The sequence below is a fragment of the Martes martes genome (assembly GCF_963455335.1).
Source record: "Martes martes genome assembly, chromosome: 8".
Lineage (NCBI taxonomy): Eukaryota > Metazoa > Chordata > Mammalia > Carnivora > Mustelidae > Martes > Martes martes.
Window position 1 is genome coordinate 138,187,899 of NC_137895.1, and position 22,305 is coordinate 138,210,203.

Here is a 22,305-nt window from a genome sequence, read left to right on the forward strand (position 1 = left end):
AAAAAAACAATAAATGAAATAATCTCAAAGGATAGACTCGACAGCCATTAAGGTACAGAAGAAATAATTAGTGTAGTGGAAGGTAAAACAACATAAATCACCCAATGGGAACAAGAGAGAGAAAGTAACCAGGGGAAAAAAATGAACAGAGCCTCGTGGGCCCTGAGTAATAACAAAAAATTCTAACATTCGTGTCGTCACGCCGGGGGGGTGGGGAATGCAGAGATGTTGGTCAAAGGCACAACTTCTGTTATAAGTTCCATGGACCTAACATTCAGCAGGGTAATTAGAGTTAATAATACTGTATTGTAAAATTGGTATTTGCTTAAAGATTAGATCGTAAGTGTTCTCTCTCACACGCACACACAAATTGTTAACCATCTGGGGTGATGGGTGTATTAATTAACCTGATTATGGGAATCATTTCATAATGAACATGTTTGCCAAATCATTGTGTTGGAACATTTTAAATACATACAGTTTATCTGTCAACTATGTCTCAGTCCAGCTAGGGAAAAAGGAGGGAGTAAGAACAGAAAAGAGGGGAGTATGTTCTGTGTCTAGATTGGGGTGAAGTATTCCTGAACACACACAGGTGACACAAATCAGCATAAATCTGGGAAAGTCTGAATAAGATCAGTGGATTGCATCAATGTCAAAACCCTGGTTTTTGTGATTCTGTGATTCTGTGCTATCGTTTTTCAGGATGGTACCACGAGGGGAAACTGAGTAAAGAGTACATGGGATATTCTGTATTATTTCTTACACCTTACTGTGAATCTATAATTATCTCAAAATAAAAAAGCACTTGATAAAATAAGAAACCAGAAAATTGGTTCCCTCTCCTTTTGGAATCTTTCCTAACCCACAGTCAAAAGAATTTGGGTGAGGCTCTAGCCATAGGCCCTGCTACCAGTGCTTGAGTAATCCCAAGAATAATCCCGTCAGAGCACAACCCGGAGGAAGTGGAATTAAAAACAGAAGTGATTTAGCCCAGCCGGTGAACCCAGTGGCTCGATACACACCCCCTTCTCTGACCTTGAATGATGGGGATTTCAAGCCAGTCCTAGGACTTGGCATTGCTAGTTACCAAATGGTGGGATAATTCAGAATTTGGGGTGAGGAGTTCGAAGTCCAAATGAACCCCAGGGGAAGAACAATCCTTTCTGGAAATTGTTAAATTCAAATTTTAGCCGCCCTCCCATATTCAAATGATTAACCATAAATAGTTTTCTTTAGCAACACCCACTCTCCAACTTGACAATCCGGGTGGGGGGGCCTCTTTTTTCCTAAACTTCGATATCTAAAGGCTCAATTGCTATCAATTCATAGACACATTTTAAGGACTTTGAAATATAATCCCAACTTTCCACCAGGAGATCTTTATAAATTTAGAGTTCCCGTAAAAGTTACTGAAAGTGTAATTTTTCAAAAAACTTCACATACATCAGAGAGTCCAAATTTCAAAAATGGTATAATTGGCAAAAGGGACTGAGAAATGAGTGCCATGATTTATTGAGAGATTCCAAAGATGTGCTTTCTCCATTTGCATCAATGCCTTGTGAGGAATTCCCAGCCCCAGCTGCTTGCCATAAAGACCATGTTTCAAATGAAACCTAGTTTAGAATCAGAATTCCAAATTTCTATACCACAAAGTATTGAATCAAGATCGAATATATATATATATATATAAACATAGACCAACTGTTGCTTTGGAAAGAATTTGTTAGTAATCACAAGAAATTCGTGAGAACAGAGTTTGGACCATGATTAAAGTTCTTATTTTTCAATTTTTTTTTCATCTCTGGCTCAGTTTAAATTTTTTTTTTCTATTTTGAGGTGTATTTTATAATGTACGCAACGGATTAGTAAAGAGTGCATTTATGTAACACATAAAAAATATACACGTATTGGGGCTCAAGTTCAAAAACTGTTGGTAATAGTAGAAGTTCCCTCAAAAAAGACGGAGCCCGCTGTTCAGAGAGCCCAAGCCGCCCTTGTGCGCACGAGGCGGGGAAGCAACGGTGGCCTTTTTCACGAAGGCCGACCCCGCACGGGGACAGAGGCCCCGGCAGCCGTCCGAGCCGGTGTCCATCTCCGGTGGTCAGGGCAGGGCGGGGCCCCTCCAGACCCGAGCAGGCGCCACACCCTTGGGCGCCGCGCGTCCGGACCAGGTCGGGGCCGGGCCCCCGGGGAGAGGTCGGCTGTCCGGAGCCGGGTCCGCGAACAGGGCTCGGCTGCTTGGCCCCCTGGGGTCCCCTTCGCCTTCCGGGCTCGGGAGCGAAGCCCAGCCGCCTCCCCTGGGCTGGCCCCTGCGCTCCCGCTGGTCCGACGAGAGGAGGCCGCCCGGGCGCCAGCGTCCCCGGCCCAGGCGCTCCGTTTCCGGCCTCGAGCCCGGCTCCCCCGTCCCCCACCCCTGGACGACCCCCTAGTCCACAGGCGGAGCGGCGGCGCCCTCTGCCGTCAGAGCCGCGAAAGTGCCCGCGCCCTGCGCGGCCCCGCTTCGCAGTCCTCCTCCGTCGCAGGCGAGGCCTGGGGTCGCAGCCGGGGTCTCTGCGGCGGTGCTGGCCGACTCGTCCACAGGCCGCGCCCTCGTGCTGGGCGCAGTGCGAGAGCCCGGGGCCGCCCGCGCAGGCCCAAGCAGGCGCAGTGCTCATCGCGTGCCCCCGTCCCCGACCCCAGCTCTGCAGGGCCGAGTGGTTCTCATTCTCACCCTCACGGTACCTGCCGTGGTGTTGCTATTCCAGGTGGTCCTAGTGAAAAACCACTTACAAACGTGTAATCCTTTTTTTTTTTCTGCGGAATACAGTGATGGAACTTCCCGTACCGTGCGGTCCCTCAAGGCTTACCTGAGAACTGACGTTTGCGGGCACCCGAGTTTAGTGTGTAGGGGTGAGAAGAACAGCCCCCCCCCCCCCCCCGCCCCAAGAAGCAGTGCCTTTGTACGGCTGGAATTATGGCGGTAACGATTCATTGTAAGGTGTGGAAATCATTTACACTAGGCAGGAAGCTCGGATGATCTGTTAAAATTGTTTGTCAAAATACTAAGTGGACAGTTGCGTGAACTGTGTATCTAGTATATACATTCATGCCTTTTTAAAAAGTTACAGTTTTTGTGAAGCTTATGTCCATTTATTAGATGTGTATTACATGTATTACAGATATTTTTTAAGATCTGAGGGGGGGAGCGCATTCGCAGTGGGGGAGGGGCAGAGGGAGCACGAGAAGCGGACTCCTTGCTGAGCCCACAGCCCCACTTGGGGCTCAATCTCCCGACCCTGAGATCATCACCTGGGCTGAAACCAGGAGTCCCACGCTCCGCCTAGGCGCCCCTGTTACCTATTCTGTGTAATTTACCTACGTATGTCGTGGACATGGGCAGAGAGCAGAAGGACCCACCAGAAAGATGATTCTTCTTAGGTGTCGTTATTGTCGCTGTCTGTAACTGAGCTCTTTCTTCTCCATTTTCTTTGCAGTCTGAATCTGGTAGAATTACTTTGTTAAATAGAAAAATTCTGTAAATACTAATAAAAAGCCCTATTAGCCTTACACGTAACAGACAGAGGGAAAACATATGGGAATTAATTCAAGAAAACGACCCTTTTCAATCTAACATAATTTACAGCAGCTCAAAATAAAAAATGGTCCCAAGCTTGGTGCCCAAGTGCCACCTAGTGAGACAAGTCACACACTGCCCTGAATGAGCCTGTGTGGACACGTGCCCTCATGCCCTTCCTGACGGGGCCCCGGGACCAGCTGGACCCTGACTGCCTAAGGGGAATGGCCCACAAGTCCTCTCTGAGCTGGGGTTTCCATGGGTTTACGGTTTACCTGAATAAGAAAAAAAGCCTCTTTGTGAGGTTAAAGATCTGTACTCGAGGAACTACAGAACACTCCTAAAAGAAATTGAAGAAGACACAAAAAGATGGAAGACCATTCCATGCTCTTGGATGGGAAGAATAAACATCGTTAAAATGTCTATACTGCCCAGAGCAATCTATACTTTTAATGCCATTCCAATCAAAATTCCACCAGTATTTTTCAAAGAGCTGGAGCAAATAATACTAAAATTTGTATGGAATCAGAAGAGACCCCGAATTGCTAAGGAAATGTTGAAAAACAAAAATAAAACTGGTGGCATCAGGTTACCTGATTTCAAGCTTTACTACAAAGCTGTGATCACCAAGACAGCATGGTACTGGCATAAAAACAGACACATGGACCAGTGGAACAGAGTAGAGAGCCCAGATATGGACCCTCAACTCTATGGTCAAATAATCTTTGACAAAACAGGAAAAAATATCCAGTGGAAAAAAGACAGTCTCTTCAATAAATGGTGCTGGGAAAACTGGACAGCTATATGTAGAAGAATGAAACTTGACCATTCTCTTACACCGTACACAAAGATAAACTCGAAATGGATAAAAGACCTCAACGTGAGACAGGAATCCATCAGAATCCTCGAGGAGAACATAGGGAGTAACCTCTTTGATATCAGCCACAGCAACTTCTTTCAAGATATGTCTCCAAAGGCGAAGGAAACAAAGGCAAAGATGAACTTCTGGGACTTCATCAAGATAAAAAGCTTCTGCACAGCAAAAGAAACAGTCATCAAAACAAAGAGGCAACCCACGGAATGGGAGAAGATATTTGCAAATGACAGTACAGATAAAAGGTTGATATCCAGGATCTATAAAGAACTCCTCAAACTCAACACACACAAAACAGATAATCATATCAAAAAATGGGCAGAAGATATGAACAGACACTTCTCCAATGAAGACATACAAATGGCTACCAGACACATGAAAAAATGTTCATCATCACTAGCCATCAGGGAGATTCAAATCAAAACCACATTGAGATACCACCTTACACCAGTTAGAATGGCCAAAATTAGCAAGACAGGAAACAACGTGTGTTGGAGAGGATGTGGAGAAAGGGGAACCCTCTTACACTGTTGGTGGGAATGCAAACTGGTGCAGCCACTTTGGAGAACAGTGTGGAGATTCCTCAGGAAATTAAAAATAGATCTTCCCTATGACCCTGCAATTGCACTGCTGGGTATTTACCCCAAAGATACAGATGTAGTGAAAAGAAGGGCCATCTGTACCCCAATGTTTATAGCAGCAATGGCCACGGTCGCCAAACTGTGGAAAGAACCAAGATGCCCTTCAACGGACGAATGGATAAGGAAGATGTGGTCCATATACACTATGGAGTATTATGCCTCCATCAGAAAGGACGAATACCCAACTTTTGTAGCAACATGGACAGGACTGGAAGAGATTATGCTGAGTGAAATAAGTCAAACAGAGAAAGTCAAGTATCATATGGTTTCACTTATTGGTGGAGCATAACAAATAATATAGAGGACAAGGGTAGATGGAGAGAAGGGAGTTGAGGGAAATTGGAAGGGGAGGTGAACCATGAGAGACTATGGACTCTGAAAAACAACCTGAGGGTTTTGAAGGGGCGGGGTGGGAGGGTGGGGGAACCAGGTGGTGGGTATTAGGGAGGGCACAGATTGCATGGAGCACTGGGTGTGGTGAAAAAACAATGAATACTGTTACGCTGAAAATAAATAAAAAATTAAAAAAAAAAAAAAAGCAGCCTCTTTGTTGAACTGAGAAATCTCCCACTTTCAGCCAGGAGTTCCCTGGCTGTGTGAAGGTAAGGATTTTGGGGGATTGGCAGGGACAGAGGCGCACAGACGACGCGGGGCCGGCCCAGGGTTGGTGAGGGGGCTGAGTGACAGATAGAGAGACTCATCACGCGATGACCTCAACTCTTGTATTTGAGTATTTCCACCATACAATCTTTTCTTCGAGAGTACAGGCCATCTGGCTGGTCTCGTAAAAACCCCATCACACTGTGCTCAAAGGATTCTGAGGACGGAGGTTCTCCACGGACAGTAATTACGTTTGTCTCTGTCTCTGAGACCAGCTGAACCGTGTGACTTTCTCAGGGAGCTCAGCTTCTGTTCCAGGCGGGAATCCACCCGAATCAAACCCCATCCCTCCCCTCCCTGGCCGCCCCGTGCCGAGGCGGGCTGGGTCGGAGCTGGGGGTGTCTGTCCGGGCAGCAGGAGGAGAAAGGGGGAAGCCATGCTCAGTAGTTTATGTTGAAAGGATAGTCCTTGTGGTTCACAGCTCTGAGAAACAGGAAACAAATGAAAAATAGAGATGAGTACTCTTTCTAAGAGAAACATTCTAAAAGCTACATTCGTGTACTTTCAAGCTCCCCGATATATTAAATCCGTCTTTGGATTCACTCAGTGGCCCAGCCTCAAACAGGAGAGACTGGTGAGAAGGCTTCGCTAACCTCAAACGTATACAATCAACACCTCCTCAAGGACCAACCCCTCTCTACTGTGAGAGCCAGTAAAGGAGACGCACTCACATGGGGAGCCTGCACATTCGGAAGTTCCTGTCCAGGCCGAGGATGTCATTCATATCCTGCTCTGATAGTTCAAAGTCAAACACCTGCAGCCAAAACAGACATTCACAGCAAATTCAGTTTGGTGAACATTTCGCCGAGCACGCGTTACCTGCAGGGCGCCGGGCCAGGCCCGTCGGGGACACAGCGCTGCAGAGGAAACACGGCGTGTGGCACCTGCAATTTCCCCGGAGCGCCAGCCTTCGCACCCACACGTGGACTGTGAGCGGACGCCGGAGGCCGGCGGCCCAGGGCTGCGTGGGAGCCCCTGGAAAGATGGGCTGGGTGCTGTGTCCACCCCGTCGGAGTGAGGGACACCACGGGGTGGTTAAGAGGTACAGCAAAGCATCTTTCCCTCACTGCTCAAAAAAACCAAAAAACAAAAAACCAAAACCCAAATCCATTTGTGCCCCACACCCTACCCCCTAGGAGGGCACCGGGGCCCCGGGACCATTAAGCCTAACAGTAGCCGTAACACAGCATGATTTTTGTGTCCGTTCCTTCTCAAGCAGAATTCTAAGCTGCCCCCGGCACCCTGCCCACCCTTTTGCTCTTAACACACTTGAGGATTATGATCCACTCCTAAAATCGGAGCTTTTCTCCCAGGAGAGCCAACCCTGGCCGCTGCTGAGGAGCTGGGAGAGAAGGTGCAGTGCCCGAGGCCCCCCCACCCCCAGTCCAGCAGAAACCAGGGACTCGGAGGCCACAGTAGTACCGACTGGAGGGCGGGCTGGGGCCCAGGGGGGAGGCTGGGTTCAGTTCTGGAGGGCTCAGGGCAGCGCGGGGGCAGCGGTCCCGAGAGCTGGGGAGCAGGTGCCTGGCTAGGCAGGCAGCCCAGGGCGCCTCTGGGCGACACCTTGGGTGTTCGTCCTCTCTCTGTCCCCCATTTTGGCCAGCTGGCCAGCTCCTAGGCCGACGCGGTCACCCTCTCAGATTCCTTGTTCCGGCTGCGGCTTCATCCGCCCCTCTGTTATGTCAAAGCCACAGGGCACCTGTTTGTTGCGGGGGTCAGACCCCCAGCTAACTAAGCGATGACCCCAAACCCTCCGAGTAAAAGAAGAAATGCGCTTTCCTGGATATTCTCAAGAATCCGCTTTGGGGTGACTGATTTGGGGATCACGATCACATTCCTCTGGATCTGAAATCGGAGCAAAATCTACGGAAAAAAAAGTCCAACATCAGCCAAAGGGAAATCCCCGGGGGTCAGCCGGTTCCCGCACAGTTTACATCATATGGTACAACGACGTCCCAAAGCCAGGGGCAGCTGGAGCTTTTATTACAAGGTCTTCTTTTCCAGAGTCCTCCAGGAACCAAACCGGTGTTTTCTGGACGGTTCCTCCAATGCCCATGGAGAATTCCGTGAATTAATGAATTAATGAGAATTCACTGAGGCGCCCAGCCCTTAGACGTGCAGCATGAGCACGGAACACGGAGGCAAAGCCCCTCCCCGAGTGGGCAGGAGCACGGCCCTGTGCGCCGGGGAGCCGAGGCAGCTCGGGCAGGGGCAACTGGGCCAGTGTGAGCGAGCCCTTCTGCCACCCAGAGCCTGGCTCCCCGAGGAAGCGGCAGCAGCACCCCCAGCCCCAGCAGCCCCCTCCTACCTGGGCCGGAGACTTGTTGTACTTCTGGGCCACCCTCTGAATCACCGGGTCATTCATCAGGTCCACCCCCTCACTAGAGAGAGCGGGACCGGGAAGGGGGTTAGGGGGTCAAGCCTGTGTGCTTCTTGCTTCAAAACACACAACACTTCCTCCAGGATTTGCTTTCATCTGATCACGATTCCTGCTCACTGCAGGGACGAGCTCATCACCCAGATCCCACCGTCTAGCCACAACCATGGCTAACGCTCCCGTGGAGACAGCTGGACGCGCTGCTTTCAGTTACATCTGGTGTTTTCTCGAGAACGAGGTGACCGTGTCGGAGGGTCTGCCCACGCTCTGGTGTGTCGCTCTGACACTTTCTGCCAGGCCCGACCCAGCGCCCGCAGCTCTGTTCCTAAGTCACTGGTGTTGATGATGGTAATTTCAGAAAAGTCCAGCTCAAATACCAGAACAGGCCTGAGACTGGGAACATGTGCAAGCCCCATGCATAGATTGGCGCCAGGCCTCAGCGTGGTCCCGCAGGCACAGGCCCTAACCGCTCTGGAGAGACGTTTCTGCAGGGACCGTTCTTTACGCAGCTCCTAGATTCCGAGCACTGCTCTAAAAACAGTGCTCAGAGTCTCCCGAAGGAACTAAAGGGCTGATTACATTTGCTGCAGGCCCAGCACTCGGCTGGTTTCCCTCCCTGGGCGGCTCCCAGCACCCACTGCGGCCCCCCGACCCTACGCTCAGCTGCGCAACAGGACCTGGCCTTCCGGCAACTCTCTCGCAGCTACCAAGTTCCAACACCTGTGCCTGCTTCCCGTGCGATTACACAGGTACTCACAATCAAATACTTCCAGCCTTCCCCGGGCACCTGCTCTGTCCCAGGCACCCAGCCAGGGGCTGGCAGGAAGTCACAGATCACACACTGTCCCTGCACTGAAGCAGCGCTGACAAGTGGGAAAAGGAACTGATGACAGGACGGTATGATGAGGGCGATGGACAAAACCTGACTACGAGGCGTCTGGAGAGCTTCCTGGAGGAGGTGACGCTGTTAAACCATATATTAGAAATCAGAGTTAGCCAGATTTAAAAAAAAGAGAAAAAAAAGGATAACAGCAAGATCTCTAGGTAAAAACAGTGTGTTCAGAGGCACAGAGACTGGAAAGAACGCGCTCCATTCTGGGAGACCCACGTAGTTTCAAGGGGTCGGTGTGCACACTTCCTGCAGGAAGAAATGAGGCCAGAAACAGGCAGCAGCCGGCCCAGCTGGGACTCCTAGGCCATAGCAAGAACTGACGAGTTTTTAAGCAAGAAAGTGACCTGATCATTTTGAGACACTCCCTTTGGCTCCGTGTACGGTGTAGACAATGAACCGGAACCGGCCAAACACGGCCGGAGTGAAGAGGCTGCAGAATTACAGGGACCCCCCTTAGCCAAGGCAGCGACGGCGAAACAAGAGACCAAGAGACAGAGCCCGGGATCTCCGGCAGAAGGATCAGAGGATGCTGCCGATGGACTGGGAAGGCCGGATTTTCAGGTGTCTGGTCTGAGGGCTGCCAGAATGGGGGCTCGTCTGGGGAGGGATGGGAGGAGTCTCTGTTCTGCGGAGACGGGGATGTCTGTGAACCAGCCCGACGAGGAGGCCGAGCAGAGGAGCCTCATGCTAGACGGGCTCAGGAAGAGGCTGCACCAAACCCGCGCCGTCGTGTAGCCTGCGTCACATGGCGGGAGACATGCCGTCCGACCGACCGAACGTGGGTGGTGAGCGAATGTGGGTGGTGAGCGGAGGGTCTTGGGAAGCAGGGTGTGGGCGGGGCGCACAGAGACCACAGGCACCCTGCCCGGTGCGTCTCCTTCCCGCTGGAGCCCAGCCTCACCGCCACCGGCGCATCCTACCTGGAGCCGCCGAGGGGCCGGTACGCGGTCACGGACACGTCTCTGGACTGACAGAAATGGATCAGGTCCTTCTGGGTCAGATATGGGTGGCACTCAATCTACGAAGAGAGTCCCAGCTTACCAAGAAAATTCAGAGCAACAGCACTGTCAGGAAACAGGCCACGCATGACTGTCTTGGCTGTCACTGAGGAGCTGCGTGACCCGTCCTGAGGCTCAAGCGTCTACACAGCTGTGAAGTGACAAGCCCTTGAGAACAGGCAGAAGGGACACCTGCATTCCCTGGACGCTCAGATGGCCCCTGCTCGGTGAGGCCCCCCCTGTCCTCTACTTTCTGCCCTAGCCCGCGTCCCGGACATCTTCGATGTTGTACTCATTTGCCGTTGACTGTCTCCCGCCATGTGACGCAGGCTACACGACGGTTTGGTCAGACTGTGCTGCGTGCGCAGACATCTGCCAACACCCAGAAGGAGCTAGCCACACGGAACGGGCTTGTCGACACTTGTGAGGACAGCGAGCGGGGCTGGGGAGTCACGGGGCAAACACAGGCTCCTGGGGACGCCAACGGACGCGGCAAGAAACTGGAGGGCGGGATTCCTGTCTCCACATCCTCTGACTTTTCACATACGATCCCAGGTCCTCCGTGGGCTGGCAACAGATGCTTGTTTAGGGAGAATGAAGAGCTACCACAGTGCCTTGTGGGCTCTCTGAAAACCCTTCTGAGCCCACGTTCCTGGGGGGCTCAGAACCCTAATTAGGGGACATACCCTCCAGCCCCTCCGCACCCCACAGACGAGGCACCAGCCCTTCCCGGGATTTAAAGTGCCGCTGTGAACCCTCAGGGGACAGGTGCTATGACGCACTTGGACAGATCTAGGCTCGTGAGGTTGTAAAGCAGGGACACTGAGCGGTCCTCGCGAGGGGACAGCGGCTAGAAGAGCTTCCCGAAGGCAGCGGCTGTTCTGTTCCCTGCCCCAGGTGCGACCACCTGAGCTCACTCACCTGCAGAGACTCACGGAGTGACGCCCCTTCCGGGCTCCCTGTAATGCTTTAGCTAGGAAAGGTTTTTTTTTTTTTTTTTTTTAAAAATATTTTATTTATTTATTTATTTGACAGACAGATTACAAGTAGGCAAGAGAGGCAGGCAGGGAGAGAGAGGAGGAAGCAGGCTCTCCACTGAGCAAAAAGCCCAATGCGGGGCTTGATCCCAGGACCCTGAGATCATGACCTGAGCCGAAGGCAGAGGCTTAACCCACTGAGCCACCCAGGCGCCCTAGGAAGGGTTTTTTTTTTTAAATAAAAAAAAAGAATGTGATGCTCTATTTTCATGTCCCCAAACCGGAAACCACCCAAGGGCTCCTCAGTGCTAGAAGAGTCAGCGCCCATTACTGACGTAACGGACCAGCACGCAGAGAGCAGAACGAGGGACAGTCATACTGAACGTGCAGGCAGCCGACAGATACGAGGCTGAAGGAAGCCGGACACAAACGAGCACATGACGCGTCATGTTATCTGCACGTTCAAAGCTGCCCTCTGCGGAGGCTGGTCCACAGCGAAGAGCTTTCCCAGAGGCCCGCGCGGCCGGGAGCGGGACCCCTCATGGCCTCTGCCCAGCTCAGCCCTCGCCCTGCCTTGCGCCCGCCCCTCCTTCCGTCTCCAGTTCAGCCACGTGGAAGCGACAGCCGCAAAGCCGGCGCCGCCTGCCAAAGCCTCACCTGGTTAGTCACTGGCTTGAATCTCAAGCTGGGCTTGTTCAAAAGTCTCTCCAGCTGCTCGTGGTTGAAGTTGGACACCCCGATGGCTTTCACCAGCCCCATGACCACCAGGTCCTCCATGGCCTAAAGAGAACGGAGAGTCGCTCCGCACCCGAGAAGCCACGGCCTCACTCCTCTGCGGGTCGCGTGAGCCCGCCCGATGCCTCACAGGCCTTCCGCCCGCAGGGCCCACGCCACTTCCGTGGCCCCGGCTGGGGGAGCTTGGGCACATTTATAGGACCGCACTGAACTCCATGTTGTCGCTGCAAAGCAGGGACAAGCTTGTCCGTGTCACGGGACTGTTTTAAAGATTCCATCAAATAACACACGCGTGGCATTTAGCCCGGGGCTGGAGAGTGGTGCGCGCGCCACACGGCAGCTGTTACTACTCCTCGCACTCCCGATACCTGCTGGTAAGGTCTGGGGCAGGGACGTCTGTTGCTGCCCACTCCCCCCTCTGTTCCGATTAGATGCTTCCTAAGCACAGGCAGGAGCCGGCAGCTCCAGGAGGAGCGTGGCCCGGTGCGGACACACCGTCAGCACGAGTAGGATGCAGCCACGGGCAAGCACAACAGCTACGGCCCTGCGGCACCATCCAGAACCCGCTGGTGCTGCCCAGACAGCCCAGAGTTTAACCCACGGCTTTCCGGAGAAGCAGTGCCGCGGGACGGAAAGGGCTGCGGCCCCTGGACCCTGGCTCTCCCAGGCCGGGGCCCTCAGCTCTGTTAAGCCAACCCCCATTTAAGAGGAACGGGGCGGGGGGGGGCGTGGCCCAGCTGGTGTTGGTCCCCCTCGTTCTGCCTGGTACTTGTAGGCTCCCATGCCTGTCCCTGAGCTCAGTGTGACCTCGCCTGCTTCCCATGCCTCACCCCTGCCCTCCTCTACCCCACATGGGTGTGCACAGCGGGGGGCAGCAGGAACCTCGCCCCCCTTCCACACTGGCACCCCTCCCCTTGACTCCCGTGCTCAGGGCTTTGCTCAAGGCCTCTTCCTCCCTTCCTGTCTGGACTCCAGCCGCGGGCTGAGCTCGTGCCCCATCCTCCAGCTCCTCCCAGTGCCCCCCAAACCTCACCGTGCCGCCAGGCATCGCTCTGACAAAGCTCACGGACAAGCCATTGGCAGCTACAGGACAGCAGTGGTGATCACCACTGCAGGAGGGAGACACAGATTCTACCTTTTCTTTGTATCCTCTTCTGTATTTCTGTGATGACCACCTGCTGTTTCTAATAAACAACCAAGCAGACACTGAGACTCACAGGGAGGTCTCCCTAGTTATCCCCGTGTGCGTTCCTGGTGAACACAGCCAGCTCACGAGGGCCCGGCACCCTGCCCGGAGGCCCGCCAGTCCATGGCTCACCTCCCACGTGTCCAGGAAGTCGGTGTCACTGGGTATCACCATGCCGCTGGGGTCCAAGGGCATGTCTTCCATCCCGGGCTGTGAGGCAGAAGAGGGAGCTGATGGTGGCCCGCAGGGGCCTCGAGCCCAGGCCTCTGCTGAGCTGGGGGCCTCGCTCCCTGCACCCCCCGGCGGGTGTGAGCAGGAAGGAAGGTGCTGCTAGTGCCTTTCATACCTTGAAACCCATGGGCCAGTGTATGAGGTAGAGGTCCAAGTAATCCAGCTTCAAGGCTTTCAGACTCTCGGTGCACGCTGCTCTCACCAAGGACTTCTCGTGGCTGGTGCACCAGAGCTGCCGAGGGGAGGAGGAAAGCCAGGGTTAACACAACGTCTGCCCCTTGGTCCCACAATCCAGTACCAGGGAGACAGACACCATCCAAGGCCCTATGGCTATAAATACAACACGGCCGTGACGTTAGCCTCCGATGGTTCTGGGGATCCCTTGGGGAGAGACCCCCAAAACTGAGCTCTGCGGCCCGAGTCCTACTAAAGGGACACTGGCGGCCCCGTGAACTATATGATGGGGGGGCTGCCAGTTATCTGGACCCACTGGGACCAAAAGAAAACACAAGCCAAACCAAACCAAACTCAAAGCGTGTGGACAGAAAGGGGAGGAGGAAAACTCAGAAGAAAGTCTACATTGCGTTTCCCAAGTCAGTCTGCGCCACGCTGAAGGTCCCCGGGGACGAGGGCGTCATACTCCTGCAGTAAAGTCGGCAGGCGAGGGACCACCACCGGCCTGCAGGGACCTGGACACGTCCCTCCCCCTCCCCCCACCCGTGAGCACGAAATCCGTATTAACTGTGACGGGAGCCACTTGAAGGCTCCGACGCAGCAAAAGAAAACACAAGAAGTATAAGAGTGAGGACAGAAACACAGAAGAACATACCGTCAACACAGCGTACCGACAGAAAAGAAGAAAAACAAAAAGCCCTAAAAATACGTTGTCAGCAACAAGACTCTCCAGATGGTGAGTATATAAAGTGATTAAAAAAATATATATATATATATTTTTTTTTCTATGACTTTCCCTAACGTCAGGAGTAACGAGCACACCTGTCCTGCGGCTGTGATGCACTCAGGAGCGAATGTCCCCTGATGTCGGGGCTGGCCTGGGCAGACCTGGCACCGTCCCTTCCTGGCGTGGCAGGGGAGACTTCTGCTCCTCCACCAGGTGCAGGCCCGGCCCCTCCCTCACCCTCCCTTTGCTCCAGCTTTAGAAGCACCGATGAATTACAGAAATCATCGGAGTGCAACAGAAGAGCAAAGCCGCCACAGAAACAGAGGTGACTTGTGCAATTATGGACATCGGACCTGGGAACCACTCAGGCGATGATCAAATCTGAGTCCTGCTTTACACACAATGACACTGCGACCCTATGCCATCGGGTGACTGACCCAGTCTCTCGGTGCTCGTGAGAGACCGCTGGAATGAGGGCCTTTGGCTCCTGACCTCACGGTCTTAATGTTCCGCCTCAAAGTCAAAAGCAAAGGGGTTCTTGAACTCTGCTGAATGGGTCCTCCCTTAACCAGGCCCGCGCGCCTGTTTCCCTCCTCCACCGTCTCTCCCTGTCCAAGTCTGGGCCGCCCTCCTCTCCCACCCACCCTGCCCTCAATGTCCCCTGTCTTCTGCCTTCTGCTCAAACGCACGCTCCTTTCAGGAGCTGCAACTGGGTAGGACACGAGTCTCGCTGCTGGAGACGATCAGCTCCCTCCCCACTTAAAGTCCTTCCGCGGTGCTCCTTTGTGTACAGGAAAAAGAAGGCTCTCGAAAGGCAGCCAGGCCTCTGTGATCTGGCCTGTCCCCTGCCTCGTTTCTCAGCACTCCGCTGCCTACCATCCTCCGATCCAGGAACTCCAAGCTTCTTCTAGGTCCGTGTACCCAAGGCGCTGTCCCACGCCTGTGCCTCTGCGCAAGCCGTCCCCTCCGCTTGTCACCCTGCCCCAGACACCTTCATCCGCACCACTCCCAGCCTGTGTGTGAAGCTGAGGGAGTCTAGGCAGGTCGGGCTCCAGGACGAACTGAGCTGCCGGCTGCTGAGAGACCAGAAAACCCTCCCCACACTGGGTCAGCTGTCTTGCTAAGGGAGCCCCCGAGCCGTCGCCCTGCTCGCCCCGCGTGTGAAGTCCTACCTTACTGACGATAAACAGGTCCTCCCGTTTCACCACACCCTCCTTGATCTTGCACTGGATCCCCGCTCCGATCTCACTCTCATTGTGGTATAAGTAGGCGCAGTCGAAGTGCCGATATCCGGCGTCGATGGCCAATTTCACTGCCTCTGTCACTTCCCCTGGAGCCGCCTGCAGAGTGAACACGACAGAAGCAATCCGCCTGCACTCAGGACATCCCAATGTTTCACTCTAAAATGAAGACTCAAACAGTGCATACCTGAGGAAGGAGGTCACGGTATCGGTGAGCACTAAAATTAGGGACGGTGTCAGAGTCAGAAAGGATTTAGACACAATCTGAGTTGCAACTCCTTTATATTTGGGGAAAAGTCTATGGGTACTTTTAGTGCCTGCAAATAACGGGGCCAGATGCTGAGCTTCCTGAACGAACACAGTAATGAAGAAATGAAGAAGGAATCCTAAGAGTAACTGAGAGAGAAGCAGGTGTAGACTCACCCTCTACCCGACAAGACCAAAAGTCCAAGGGCAAAGGCGAACAGGTGCACACTCACAAGGAGAGTCTCCACCACCCACGAACCATCTCCCCAAACCCACAGGAACGGTGCGGATTCCATCAAGAATGTGGAGGCTCAGAAAACGCTCACTGTGAACGGGGCCGCTCAAGCAAGCGAAGGGGCGGGAACAGGGACGAAGCCCGGGAGGGCTCCCGACACGTCGTCGCACCGAGCCTTCCCAAAGGGCTTCGTGGTTCACAAAGCACCCGCTCACTTGACCTTCGCAGAACCCCCTGTGCTCTGTTGTGACAGTCCTCGCTTGACGAGCAGCACATTTGGAGGGGCCAAAAGCCAATGAAGCATCTGTCTCAAGTCAGGAAACGAACCCTCAAGAAATTAGAAGGGAAGAGAAAATTTGAAAACAAGAGCGAACATCCAGTAAAGACAGGACAGAGATCAACAAAGCCAGAGGCTAGTTCTTTGAAAAACCTTAATAAGGTGGAAAAGCTTCTGATGAGACTGATGGGACCAAGCTATTTTTTTTTACATGATCTGAATGAAAAACAGTCATACAGATTAAACAGAGACCCCAAGTCTCAGAAAGTATTATCAATAACTATAAGCTGACAATTTGGAAAGATGAAAAGAATGGCAAAAATCCTTAGAAAAACTTACTTGAGAAGAAGTAAAAGCTGACTTGTCCTATAATTATTTTTTAAATGAAGCAATTAGTTAAACACACACAAAACAGTTCTACAAAAGTTTTAAGGACAAAATCGTCCCAATTTAACACAGAATCTTACACAGAAGGGAAAAATAAAGAATACTCTCAATTCATCCTACTAAACCAGCATATCCCTGGCATCAAAAGCAGACAAAAATGTTAAAAAAACAGTCACACACTCGTCTCACTCATGAATAACCGTTGCAAAAATCCTAAGTAAAATAACAGCAAATTGGATGCAACAATATATTATGGAAAAAGAACATACCACATGCACACTGAGTTTATCTGAGAAAGCCAAGGATGGCTTGGTATTAGGAAATCCATGATAATTCACATCAACAGATTAAAAAAATAAATCATGTCAATCCATGTTAAGATTGAACACCCATTCCTGATTTAAAGTCTCAGTAAACTAGGGGGAAAGGAAACTCTTTAACTTGGTATAGAATACCCACATTTAAAACAACAACAATAATAGAAAAATCAAGAACAAAACCACCCCAAAAATCTAGAGGCAAACATCATCCTCAAACGTGTACATATCAGAAACACAACCTTTAAGATCAGGAACAAAACGGAAAAAGGAATTTGAGACTTAAGGGTCAGGAAAAAGGAAACGAAAGCAGCACTATTTGCAGATGGTATGATCATGTATGTAGAAAACCCAAACGAATCTATAGGCAAATGAAGAGAACAAGAGGACGATTTAGCGACGTGCCTGGACATGTGTAGAATGTGATTTTTTTTTTTTCTTCTCACTAGGCTCCACACCCAACGCGGGGGACTCCGACCCGAGGTCAAGAGTCCCACCCTCCACCTTCTCCCACTCCCAGTGCTCGTGCACCCAACGCGGGGCTCGAACCTCCGACCCCAGGTCAAGAGTCCCACCCTCCACCTTCTCCCACTCCCAGTGCTCGTGCACCCAACGCGGGGCTCGAACCTCCGACCCCAGGTCAAGAGTCCCACCCTCCACCCTCCCCCTCCCCGTCTGCTCGCGCTCCCTCCCCCTCCGGCCCCGCCAACCGCGCACAGAAACCCGCGGGAAGACCGGTCCAAGGCCGCGCACCGAGGCCCGCCGACCCCACAGAGGAACGCTTCGGCCCGGGAAGCACTTGCCGCAGGTTCGCCCCGCGCCGTGCGCGACCCGACGCCCACCCGAGCCCGGCGCAGGGGAGGCGCGGGGACGGCCGGCAGGGACGTGGGCGCAGGGCTGGACCCCGGGGCCGTCAGGGGTCAGGTTACAGCCGGGCCCCGGCAGAGCCGGAAAGGACGTGCGGGGAACGGCCTCAGCAGCCCTCGGACGCGCGGGGTCGCCGGCGCTCACCCCGGCCCGCCCCCCGCTCCCCTGCGGCTCCCGCGTCCCGGCCCGCGGCGGCCAAGCCCGCGCACAGGACGGCCCACGGTGCCTCGCCGCGGCCGCTGTCCCAGACCGCACTAGCCTCCGGGATGCAGGTCACCCGCCCCCGCGGCGCCCGCGGGCCGGTGGCCGCCGTCCCCCCGCCCCGACCCGGCCTGGCCACCGCCTGTGCTGTCCTCCGCCGACATTTGCTGGCGAGCGCTCGGGAGGGGGCAGGGCGGGCGGCAGGTGGCCCCGCGGGTCCCCTCCACGGCTGGGGCGTGGAGGGCACGAGGTCCACCTCACCTGCCAGGTGCCCAGGCCCAGCGCCGGGATCCGCGCCATGCCCCGCGCCATGCCCCGCACAGCGCCGCGGCCGCGGGAACACTACCGGCGCGCGCCGCCGCGGTCGCAGCTCCGAGCGGCCCCAGCCCGCGCGGTGGGCGGGGCCGGCGGGAAGCGGATCTGATTGGCTGGCGGCGCCCCTCGGCCAGGGGACACGCCCACACCCCGGGGCTCCCGAAAGTCCGGCGTCAGGGAGTGGCTGTGCGCAGGCGCACGACTCCGCGATCTCACGGCCGAAGGTCCTGGGCGCGCCGCGTCGGGAGGGGCGAGAAGCCCGGCTGGCGGGCTAGTGTTCCGAGGTCCCCGGGGCCGGCAGGGCTGGGCCATCCCGGGGTCGGGCGGGAGAGGACAGGTCTGGGGCTCTGTGTCCGCGCTCTGGGCGCCTGGAACCGGGGTACGCCCCTAGCACCCACCCCCATGGCGAGGGGGCTTCGTAATAGAGGGAAGGTCTCCCCCTCAGCAACTTGATGTGCTTGGGGCAGGGGCCCGGGGGTCCCACAGGCTCCCAGAAGTCTGTCGGCCTCGGTTCCCCACCGATGACACACCTGGCTAAGTCCAGTAAATGCTTTCCACTGCCTGGGGTCCCTGGGAGTGGACAGCGGCCTGGGGACGGAGGACCTGGGTAGTGCAGAATGTGGCAGAGCACCGGACTGCTTGCTCCTCCGGGGTCCAAGGAGGGACCGTCCTTGCTGGGGCCCCCGGGGCAAGTGGGCGGAATCATTGCCGGGGCTGGGGTGAGGAGACTTCGTGAGTGAACTAGAAACCCCAGGACACTGGTCGGAAACTGGGGGACATGGAGGATCCGAGGTCCTTCTCATCCCCCCTTGGAGCCCCCACGTCCTGCCCCTTTGTCCTCTGGGGCCTGGGTACCCCCTGCCTTGACCCCAAAGGCCTGTTTTAATTTCTGGTTTCCTGCGTGGGGCTGCAGCGCTGGCCCCGACCAGCTCACTGGCCAACGAAGCAACAGGAGCAGGGAGGGGACACCAGGGGTCATTCTGATCCAACAGTGACCTTTCACTAATGAACTTCTCCGAAGCGGGAGGGTGCTCTAAGACCCTCTCATTGACTCATTTGGCCACTGTGCCCCTGCAGCCATCCGGGTGACTGCTGAAAGGACCCACATGGCCCCTGCCCACCAGGAGCTCACTGCCCACAGTGGGAGATGGAAAAGGAGCAAATGCTATAGGGAAATGAAGCAGGGCGCTGGAGGTCCAGCCAGGAGGCCCTCGGTAGGCCTAAAATGCCACAAGACTGGCATTTATGCTGTGACCGGAAAGACAAGAGGAGCCAGCCCTGCACAAGTCTGGGGCGAGTGTGCTGGGGGGAAGCTCCCAGGCGGCTGGGACTCTGTTGGGTCAGGGTCCACTTCTGAGCTCATAACCAGTTTATTGGGGAGATTCAGTTTGGACCAAGATTTCAGGTCTTTTAAGTCAGCTGATCTGATCTCAGCCCCCATTTGGTTCTTAGCAATGGGAACCAGAGAGACACACGGAGGGACAGAGGGAAGGACGGAACACAGGAGAGAGCAAGCAGGACAGAAGTCATAACCTTTTGTAAATCATCTGTCAGTCATCTTGGAAGTGCTATCCCATCACTCCTCAGTGTCCTACGAGAGCCAGGAGCTGTAGGGGAACAGCCGGCTCTTCTGTGGCCAGCCACATATTCGGAAAATGTCACTAGTAGAAAGGCAGGCTGAAACTAGAAAGCAGTAAAGCATTCCTCAGAACCCAGCGCCGAAGAAAGGGTTAACCTGTCAAAGTCCCATCAGTGCCTACCTTTGCCTAGCAGTACTGATCCTAGGAATTTATCCAAAAGAAGTTCTTGCACAGTTTTTCAAAGATCTGTTTAGAAGAAGACTCATTACAGTGTCCATAGGCTATTCCTGGAGGGCCGTAGCCCGGCCCCCCCGCTCCCTCCAGGCACAGACCCCCTCCCTCTCAGTGAACACAGCACATCTAGGGCAGCTCAGCCGGGCACAGGGATGACCTTGGACATGCTCCATCCAGGGGAAGTTCCCAGGTGCAGCAGCGGGACCACTTGAGCGGCAGAGTATCAGGCTGGGGGCTTTAGAGTGGGAAAAAGTGCTCAAACCACATCTAAGTTTCCACCAGGAGTGGCCCCAACCCACATACCCAATACGCTTAGCTTCTACATGGGCCTCTGGTCAGTGGAAAGGAAGGAGGGAGCCCTCCTTTCCCTCAAGGCAGGGTCAGGTGGAGTCTGCTTGGTCTGAGGCTGTTGGGTGAGGCCAGGGTCAGCAGTGTGTCTGCCCAGACTTGGGAGTCTGCTGAGCAGAGAACATCAGTCCTCAAGAGGGGACATCAAAAGCACAAGTATAAAAAAATATATAAACTGGCTTCATAAAATTTAACATTTTGGATCAAAACATAGTATGAATAAAGAGAAAGACAACTTACCAAATGGTATAAAATACTTGCAAATAGTATTTCTAAAGATTTTATTTATTTATTTGACAGACAGAGATCACAAGTAGGCAGAGAGGCAGGCAGAGAGAGAGGAGGAAGCAGGCTCCCTGCAGAGCAGAGAGCCCGACGTGGGGCTCGATCCCAGGACCCTGGGATCATGACCCAAGCCGAAGGCAGAGGCTTTAACCCACTGAGCCACCCAGGCGCCCCGCAAATAGTATTTCTAATAAGGGACATTTGTAGATTAAACAACTCTTACACCTCTATAATAATATAAACATTCCACTTAAAAAGTGGGGGAAGGATCTGAATATGACAAATTCCCTAAAGAAAATACACAGGGGTGGCTGGGTGGTGAAGTCGGTTAAAACATCTGACTCTTAGTTTCAGCTCAGGTCTGATCGTGGAGTTGTGAGGTCGAGCCCCAGGTCAGGCTCCGAGCTCAGCAGGAGTCTGCTTGAAATTTTCTCTCTCCCTCTGCCTCCCCCGACTCCCCGCACTCGCTCTCAAATAAATAAAATAAATAAAATAAATAAATAAAATAAATAAATAAATAAATAAATAAAATAAATAAAATAAATAAATAAATAAATAAAATAAATAAAATAAATCCTTTAAAAAATGGCCATATAAAGAAGGTATACACATGAAAACTGCTAAACATAATTATTTTTTAGGGAAATGCAAATCAAAACCACAATGAGATACCTCTTCACATGCAAAAGGACTTCTATTATTAAAAAGACAGATATTGAAGTTCTGGTGAGGATACGGAGAAATTGCTGATTGAAATATAAAAGAGCAGTCCTTTGGAAAACAGGTAGTTCTCCAAAAAGGAAAACATAGAGTTACCACGAATCCAGCAACTGCACTCCAAGGTATGTACCCAAGAGAACCAAAAGCATGGTTTCGTGGACTCGTGGTAACTAAATCCAAAAGATCACAAGGATGATCATTGATGGGAACCCCAGCTGCTCTCCCAGGGCGGCGGTCTGGCCGCATGTATCAAACTTACAATTGTCATCACGTTTTGATTGAACAGCCCCAGCTCAGGCAATCTGTCCCACGGAAAGGCTTCTACACCTGACCTTCCTCAAGGGTTATGCCCTGCAATGTTCTTCACATGAGCAAAAAACTGGAAACCACCCAGCTGCCTTCATCAGTGTCTGGTGAAATGAATGATGACCATCCATGAGATAAAAGCAGTGCGGGGAGGGGGGGATCAGATGAGGAAGAAAGAGTGAAGAGTGAAGCTTCTGTCTGATGAATTGCGAAGATGGTGAGCCCCACAACCCCTCCAGCCCCACCCAGATTCATCTCGAGCTGCTGGACTGGCACACGGGGACAGCCTGCTAAACCTGGCAATGGGTCCCAGCTGAGATTGTGTCCAATGTGTCTGTGATCTGAGTGCCCTCATTTCAGCCCCGCTCCAATCAGCTCCATGCAAGCACTTTAGCCCTAAGACTCCAGAATACTGTCTTGCACACAGTAGGCACTTACACATGTACTGAATCAGGGTCATCCTCCCAACAGTCCTAGGAGGTGGCTGCTGTTATGTTACAGATGGCAAAAACCAGAGATACAAAGTCATCTTGGGTGAGCTGACGGACTCATTCATTCATCCATGCATCCACCCATGCATCCATGCATCCATCCATCCCTCCTTCCACCCATTCTCCTTCCAACCAACCAACCAACCATCCTTCCTTCCATTTATCCATCCTTCCAACCATCCATCCATCCATCCATCCAACCATCTATCCTTCTCTCCTTCCTTCCT

At 53.3% G+C, this 22,305-nt stretch overlaps 1 protein-coding gene across 2 annotated transcripts; it reads right to left on the reverse strand.

The window, feature by feature from the left end:
- Positions 1-5,779: 5,779 nt before the first annotated feature.
- AKR1E2 (aldo-keto reductase family 1 member E2) lies at positions 5,780-18,188 on the reverse strand. Of its 2 annotated transcripts, XM_080810122.1 has the most exons (10): positions 18,061-18,188; positions 15,201-15,368; positions 13,243-13,359; positions 13,029-13,106; positions 11,633-11,755; positions 9,921-10,018; positions 8,040-8,112; positions 7,510-7,594; positions 6,403-6,484; positions 5,780-6,154 (listed from the first exon to the last, which is right to left on the reverse strand). In XM_080810122.1, exons 1-10 carry the CDS (start codon positions 18,109-18,111, stop codon positions 6,112-6,114), a joined length of 918 nt encoding a protein of 305 aa, XP_080666248.1. In that variant the 5' UTR covers positions 18,112-18,188; the 3' UTR covers positions 5,780-6,111. The 2 variants fall into 2 exon arrangements, with proteins under 2 accessions (XP_080666248.1, XP_080666249.1); XM_080810123.1 differs by lacking the exon at positions 15,201-15,368 and having other exon boundaries at positions 18,061-18,153.
- Positions 18,189-22,305: the final 4,117 nt, after the last annotated feature.